Source organism: Myotis davidii, unplaced genomic scaffold (genome assembly GCF_000327345.1).
Source record: "Myotis davidii unplaced genomic scaffold, ASM32734v1 scaffold2270, whole genome shotgun sequence".
NCBI classification, from domain to species: Eukaryota; Metazoa; Chordata; class Mammalia; order Chiroptera; family Vespertilionidae; genus Myotis; species Myotis davidii.
Window position 1 is genome coordinate 157,828 of NW_006281936.1, and position 8,363 is coordinate 166,190.

Genomic DNA, 8,363 nt, shown 5'->3' on the forward strand with positions numbered 1-8,363 from the left:
GACCCTTATTCTGAATCATTTTTCTGTCATGTTGCATGCCTCTGTAACACTCAGTTGCTTTTCTGGCGAGTCCTCCTTTTCTTTCCTTTGGGGTTTCTTTGTCAACCCATGTTTGATCTCACTGACATATTTTGATGTTGAGTCGTTCAGTGGCTGCTCCCTGGGTGGCAGTGGCTCCTTGGGCTGTGGTTGTTCCTCGGGCGGTTGTGGTAGCAACTGCTTCTCATTTGGCAGCAGTTCCTCTGGTGGGTGCTATTCACAGCTTTGGTGGCTCTTTTGGCTGGTGGAGGGAGGCTTTACCTACAGCTGCTGATCCTCAGAGGGTGTGGTGATCAGGAGGCTGCTGTTGCTTGGATCTGCTGCGTTGATTTAAGGGCACATAGTACAACACAACAAGGCACCCGTCCTGGATCTTTTAACTCCAACTTTAGTGCCACAAAAAATTCATTCATCAGTAGTGTACCCAGGAAATGGGACAATAGGACAATGGGACAGAGGACTATAGGGAAAAGTATAGTTGTTAGTCAGTTATTTAATCTGAAGTGTAGTGGTTAAATGTTAAGGTGTAGAGTTAGATGTAACCCTATGAAAGGTTGAGGAATGGCATATCTTTCTAATGCTGTCCTGTTATTTCTCTAAGTAGGCTTTTTAAAAATAAATTGTTTTATTGCTTTCAGAGAGGGAGAGAGAGATAGAAACACCAATGATGAGAGAGAGTCAATGATAGGCTGCCTCCTGCATGTGCCTCACTGGGGATAGAGCCCACAACTGGGGCATATGCCCTGACCTGTAATGGAACCGTGACCTCCAGATTCATAGGTCGATGCTTAACCATTGAGCCACCTTGGCTTGGCTCTCACTAGGCTTTTGATACTTGTGTTTCAGGCTGACAGGATAAAAATTTATTTTTGTATAACAGTCTTTCCTTTTTATGCATCTGTAAGTTAAATATTTAAATTAACATTTTAATACTTTATGTTGAATCTAGAATGTAGTTAATTCCACACTGTAATTACTGTCATTAAATGATAAAATAGTTTCACAATATATTAAGAACTGGTAAATTACATTAACTGGGGAAGTAAGGAAATTGGACTTATATGTAGGTATTGATTTTTCATCTTTTAATACTTTAGTTTACTTCTTTTCTCTAATATGTCATCAAAATGGGATATGGGTGGACAAGAGGTGCATATCAGAAATTTACTAAAGGTACAATTAGAATAAAACCTTAGAGACTGAGGACAGAATCAGGACTTTTACTGATTAAGGACATTTCACATGAAAATGTTTTATGTGCTTTTAGTACTTGAGATTTCCTGATTTGATGTTTAAATACAATATCACCTTTTCTCCCAGCGGTTGAGCAAGAAGCCATTGACTCTAAACCAGAGTCCACTAGAGATGAAAACCTTCAAAAGCCTGATGTAAAGGATGATATGTCTAATCCTGTTGTTCCAAGCAGCTCTGTTTCTGAGAAGATTCCATGTAGTCCACAACTTTCAGATTTTGGACTTGAGCGGTACCTGATATCGCAAATTCCACCAAACCCTCCACAGGCAGTAAACAATCATAAGAAAGAGCCAAACATGTTAACTCCATCTTCCAGTCAGTCACCAGTTGAAGTACTAAAAACTCCTAAATGTGCACTAAATATGGATGATTTTGAGTGTGTGACTCCTAAATTAGAGCACTTTGGTATCTCTGAATATACTGTGTGTTTGAATGAAGATTACACAATGGGACTTAAAAATGTGAAGAATAAAAGGTAAGCAGCTTTCTTAAAAGGTAAAACTTATCTAACTTCCTATATCTTTTGTATTTGTTGATTTTTTTCCTAGAAGTATGATGTTCCAGACTGAGGTTTTCAGATACTTCTTATTTCAAACTTCCATGAATCACCAACTCTAAGTAAAGTGTGAGCTGTAGATTTTTTCAGGTTAGATGCTATAAAAGGAGTGACACTGGCCTGCGAAAAAATGATGTTTGGTAAGATAGAGAAAGAAGAATAAAATTAAAGGATTGCCCTGGCTGGTGTGTTCAGTGGTTAGACCCAAAGTATCTCAGGTTCAATTACCTGGGTTGCAGGTTCCATCCCTGACTGGGTTGGGGCATGTATGGAAGGCAACCCATGAGTGTCTTTCACATTGATGTTTTTTCCTTCTTCCCTCCTTCTTTCCCTCCCACTCTGAAAATCTATGGGAAAAATATCCTTGAATGAGGATTAACAAAAAAGTATGTGTGTGTAAATAAAGCTACAGTAAGTAAAACAGTATAAAACTGTCACAGAATAGACCTATAACTGGGACAAAATTGCCCAGAAACAGGTTAATTTATATCAGTGGTTCTCAACCTTCCTAATGCCGCGACCCTTTAATACAGTTCCTCATGTTGTGGTGACCCCCAACCATAAAATTATTTTCGTTGCTACTTCATAATTGTAAGTTTGCTACTGTTATGGATCATAATGTAAATATCTGATATGCAGGATGTATTTTCATTGTTACAAATTGAACATAATTAAAGCATAGTGATTAATCATGAAAACAATATGTAATTATATGTGTGTTTTCCAATGGTCTTAGGCGACCCCTGTGAAAGGGTCGTTTGACCCCCAAAGGGGTCACAACCCACAGGTTGAGAGCCGCTGATTTATATAATGAGTTGAACTTATTATGGCTTTTCCTTTAAGTCAGAGATTCTTAATCTACTTGTAAGTCAAAACTATCAATACAAAATGGTTCTTAAGCTTTTTTGAGCCATGTTTCCACTTTTTTTTCTTCTTGATTTTAGAGAGAGGAAGGGAACAGAAGGGACAGCAATATCATTGATGAGAGAGAGTCAGTGATCAGCTGCCTCCTGCACATACCCCCCCCCCCCTCGCCGCCCCATTGGGGATTGAGCCATAAGCCTGGCATGTGTCGTGACTGGGAATCGAACCTCAACCTCCTGGTTCATGGGTTGATGCTCAACCACTGATTTATACCACTGGGCTATACTTTTTTTTTTTTTTCTTTAATGTATATTTTAGAGAGGAAGGGAGAGGAATAGAGAAACATAAATGATGAGAAAAAATCATGGATCAACTGCCTCTTGCACACCCCCTACTGGGGATAGAGCTCATAACACTAGCATGTGCCCTGAGAATCGAATCATTACCTCCTGGTTCATAGGTCAGTGCTCAACCTCAGCCATACCAGCTGGGCTGGGCTGTACATTTTTTTTTAAAAAAAAAACCACACAATTCTTTTAGCCCTGGCCGGTGTTGTTCAGTGGTTCAAGCATCAGTCTCCACATAAGGGGTCCCAGATTCTATTCCAATTCCCAGTCAAAGGCACCTACCTGGGTTGTGGGCTCGCTCCCTGTACCCAGTCTGGGTGCGTCAGGAGGCAACCAATCTATATGTCTCTCTCTCTCTCCCTCCCTTCCTTCTATTCTTATTGAAAAAGCAATGGAAAAAATATCCTCTGGTGAGGATTAACAAAATCTACACTAATAAAAGAGAAACATGGTAATTGACGTACAACTGCTACCCTTCCCATTGGCTAATCATCGAGATATGCAAATTAACTGACAGCCAAGATGGCCGGCAGCCAGGCAGCTTAGAACATGAGGCTTCCTTGCTTCAGTGACAGAGGACTCCAACATTCCCTGCCTGCCGCTGCAGGCCTCTGAGCGGGCAGTTTGAAACATAGTAACATACAGAAGCTAAAAAAAACTCCAGAAACCTGCTTTCAGCAAGTGGGATCTCAGAGCTGGAGTCAGAGCTGGAGTTATACATTGTTTCGATTACCTACTTTCAGCAGCGGAGGCCTAAGAGCTGGAGCCTCAGAGCTAACGCTGGCCCCATGCTTTTGTTCCGGCCCTCCGGTACAGTTTAAGAACCCATTGTGGCCTTCGAGTCAAAAAGTTTGTCCACCCCTGCTCTAGAGGGCGCCAAAGAGCTTAGGAGAGTGTATGGGTTAGGAACAGTTGGGTGTGAGAGGCCTCAGGACCCTGGAATCAGCGGAGCCGAGAGGTGTCCTGGCCCCGGGATCAGCGGAGCAGCTAGGCCTCCCAGCACCGGGATCAGTGTGACGGGGCAGAGACCAAACCCCTGATCGTCCTGCAGGCTCTGGGTGTGACAGTGTGCGGAGCCCCAACCCTCTGATCGGCCCTGCTCTGTGTGTGACGGGGAGCTCCCCAACCCCCTGATGGGTCCTGCTCTTTGTGTGACAGGGTACAGAGCCCCAACTCCCCTGATGGGCCCTGCTCTGTGCGTGACAGGGTGGCGCCGCAACCTCCCTATTGACCCTGCCTTGAGTGTGACGGGGCAGTGCCCCAACGCCCCAATCAGCCCTGCTCTGAGCCCGACCAGGGGCTGCACCTAGGGATTAGGCCTGCCCTCTGCCACCCGGGAGCAGGCCTAAGCCAGCAGGTTGTTATCTCCCGATGGGTTCCAGACTGCGAGAGGGCACAGGCCGGGCTGAGGGACCTCCTCTCCCCACCCCGAGTGCACAAGTTTTTGTGCACCAGGCCTCTAGTAAATAAATAAAAATAAATAAAAAATAATTCTTTTAAAGAGAGAGAAACATCAATCAGTTGCCTCAAACTCACAACCTGGTATGTGCCCTGACCAGGAATCAAACCTGCACTGCTACCTTTTGGTGTACACGATGACACCCCAACCAACTAAGTCATAAAATAGGAGTGAATATTCCTCCAGGCTTGATGATTTATTGTAAGATTAAATTTTCCCAGAGGTTTAATATTAACTTTTTTTTTACCTTATAATTTCCCTATTAATCATGCCAGTGAGGAAGCTGTAGAAACAGAACCAGTGTCCAGTAATAGCACCACTGCTAGCCTCATAAACCAGCAATTGGAAAAAAATGGTAAGTATGAAAATCAAGTTACTTCTCAGCTATGCTCTTTCCAGATGATATTTGTACAAAAGTGATGCACCACGTACATATTCTAATAGCCTTCTGCATCTTTTCAATTGGTGTCATCCAGTTCTGTTAAATACCACCATTCATTTCATTCATGTTTAGCATGATTTCATACGAGAGAAAGATAAAATTTTCTTTCTTTTTATACTCTTCCTTGTTATATCCAGTATTTGTCAGTTTGTTTTTAACATTTTAACTTAAAGCATATAAATATACATTCATTCACCAATTTTTTGATATAGAGCCAATAGCACCCTTTTTAAATTTAGCCTCAGCCTATTGATTAGGGTTCTACATTATCTTACAGAAACAACACTCGGAATACATCAGCTACCATTCAGATTTTTTTTAAAGAGTACAAGAACTTAAAGAAAATTTCATGTAGTTTTCTCATATTTGTCCCAGCAAACTGAAAACACTGGTTTTCATGAAAATATAAAATAAAAAAATTCTAGTTTTATTTCTTTGAATAATTATTTATACTTGTCTGATCTATACCAAATTTATTGGCAAATCTTTTAAAGTAACTTGTCTTTATGAAGTCTTTCCAGAGTTTTAGACATTATTTTCAGAAATATTCTCTTTACTAATTTCACTGACTTGTTATTAAATTAACAAGTACCTCTGGCATAAACAGGTGTAACAAAATGCAACTCATTCATAGTAAGCTTAGAGCTTAACTTATAAGAAAAAACATGACTATATTAAAGAGTAGCCTGTTTTTTTAAAAAGGAGAGAAATTGGACCACTACCTTCCATCATACTCAGAAATCATTTCCCAGTGGACCATAATAAGGGAGACTATCTTTTATGACTTCCTGCCTGAAAAATTTCAGTGGGCCATCAGCAGTATCCTATATAATAAAAAGCATAATATGCTAAGTGTCTGGTCATCTGGTCGGTCATTCAACCAATCAAAGTGTAATACGCTAATGATATGCTAAGGGCACTCAGCCGCTCGCTATGATGTGCACTGACCACCAGGGGGCAGATGCTCCCACAGGTAGGTTAGCTTGCTGTTGGGGTCCGGCCAATCAGGACTGAGCGAGACTGGCTGGACACGCCCTGGAGCCCTCCTGCGGTCCCTCGCTTGCTGGCCAACCTCAATCAGTTGCCTCAAACTCACAACCTCCCATGTCCCTCCCTGGCCCTGATCTTGCACCACTGGGGTCCCTCGGCCTGGCCTGCGCCCTCTTCCAATCCAGGCTGAGGGCTCACCCCCCAGCCAGTGTACGAATTTTGTGCACCGGGCCTCTAGTCTTATGAAAAGAATTGAAAGCTTACGTTTACCCATTAGTAATTTGGTTAAGTGGAGGCTTATTAAGAGAGTTTATGTTGTATTTTTGTTTGACCCTATTTCTACGCCACAAAAGCTATTAAAATTTTTATAGTCTACTTATTAAAAATTTAGTAATTTCTTTACCATTTTTTTTGTTTGACATTGCTTTTTTTTTATTTAATATATTTTTATTGATTTTTTACAGAGAGGAAGGGAGAGAGATAGAGAGTTAGAAACATTGATGAGCGAGAAACATCGATCAGCTGCCTCCTGCACATCTCCTACTGGGGATGTGCCCGCAACCAAGGTACATGCCCTCGACCGGAATTGAACCTGGGACCTTTCAGTCCGTAGGCCGACGCTCTATACACTGAGCCAAACCAGTGTCGGCGCCATTGCTTCTTATAGTTCACTCATTCCTCTGGGTTTAGTTTTCTGGTTAAAGTACTGCCTTTAGCAGTTCTTTCAGAGATGGTCTATTCTGTGTTAAATAATCTCTAGTTCTGGATGACCCCCATGGGGATAGAGCCTGAGACCAGGGCATGTGCCCTGACCAGGAATTGAACCAGTGACCTGTTGGTGCATGGGTCGACACTTAACCACTAAGCCACACCAGCTGGGCTTTCACTCATTCTTGAATGATAATTTAACACGATATAGGTGACTAGATCAACATAGGTCTTTCTTCAGTATTTTAAAGAAATTATTCCATGTGATCTGGTATCTATTGCTGATGAGCAGAGGGCTATTGGTCTGATTAGCTTTTCTTTATAGAAAATCTCTTCTTTTTGGTAGCCTATAAGTTTTTATCTTTGACATTCTTCATTTCTCTATAGTATGTTTGTTTTCATGTATTATGTTTATAATTTCAGATGATTTTTTAAACTAAGGACTCATCTAAGTCTGGAAAATACTGACATTATCTCTTTAATAATATTACTTTCCCCTAATTCCTCAATTTTTTTCTCCTGAAATTTCTGTAAGATATACACTGAGTGGCCAGATTATTATGACCACCTGACATTTGTAGGCAAATTAGCTATAATTTCACGCTGAAGTTGCTAGTGGGCCAGACCATTATAAACGTCTGACGAGCACAACATACCTAAGTGGCGATGCTGATCAAGTTCATCCTATCATGTTGATGGTGTATCCCAATGGAGATGGCTTCGTCCAACAAGACAATGTGCCATGCCACGGTGCTCATATTGTGCAGGAGTGATTTCAAGAACATGAGGGAGACTTTACCTTGCTTACATTGCCCCCACAATCACCAGATCTCAATCCAATTGAGCATTTGGGGGACAAAGTTAAAAGAGCCATCAGGCAGCTGGTTCCACAACCATCAAATCTCACAGAACTGGACAGTGCTATTCATCAGGCATGGTGTCAGATTCCTCGCATCACCTCAACATCTCGAGTTAATGCCAAGAAGAATCGCTGCAGTATTGAAGGCAAAAGGTGGCCCAACGAAGTACTGCTGGGGTGGTCATAATAATCTGGCCGGTCATAATAATCTGGCCTCTCAGTATATATTGAAACTTACCCTTTAGCCTCCTCAGTTTAACTTCCATTTGATAGCTTCCTTCCCTTTTTCTTTGCTACTTTGTGCTTTAGACATCCTTCCAATTGCTGTTTCTTTCTTACACTGAGTCTAATTTATTATGTTAACCGATCACTTGAATTTTTACTCTAATGACTACATTTTTTGTTTTATAAGTTTTTTCTATTTTTCCTTCTGTATTGCTCTCTTGCCTTAGGATTTCTATGCCTCCATTTATCTCTTTGAACATTTTAAACAATTGTATCTGAAAGACTCTTAATGTGTTCATTCTCTTGTTTATCACTTTGTCTTTCTTGGGGCTTGTTTCCTCACATGCCTTTAATTTTTAACGCATCTTTTTTTTAATTAAGTAATTATTTTTTTATTGTTTAAAGTATTATAAATAGTAGTACATATGTCTCCTTTTTTTTCCCAATTGACCTTCCCCCAGCCTCCCCTACCGCCCCTTGGCACATGCCCTCACCCTCCTCCCAGTGTCTTGCGTCCAGTGGTTATGCTTATATGCATGCATACAAGTCCTTCGGTTGATCTCTTACCTCTGCCTCCCCACCCCCCCCGCCATCCCTCCCCCGCTTTCCTGCTGTACTTT

The 8,363-nt window shown here is 41.4% G+C and overlaps 1 protein-coding gene across 2 annotated transcripts in view; it reads left to right on the top strand.

Moving 5' to 3' along the window:
- The window catches only part of SKA3 (spindle and kinetochore associated complex subunit 3), a 42,897-nt gene that overhangs the window by 11,381 nt on the left and 23,153 nt on the right, over positions 1–8,363 (top strand). For both annotated transcript variants that reach the window (XM_015562408.1, XM_015562420.1), the window contains exons 4-5: positions 1,360–1,768; positions 4,795–4,874. In XM_015562408.1, coding sequence (XP_015417894.1) covers positions 1,360–1,768; positions 4,795–4,874 — 489 coding nt within the window. The remainder of the gene's footprint in view (positions 1–1,359; positions 1,769–4,794; positions 4,875–8,363) is intronic.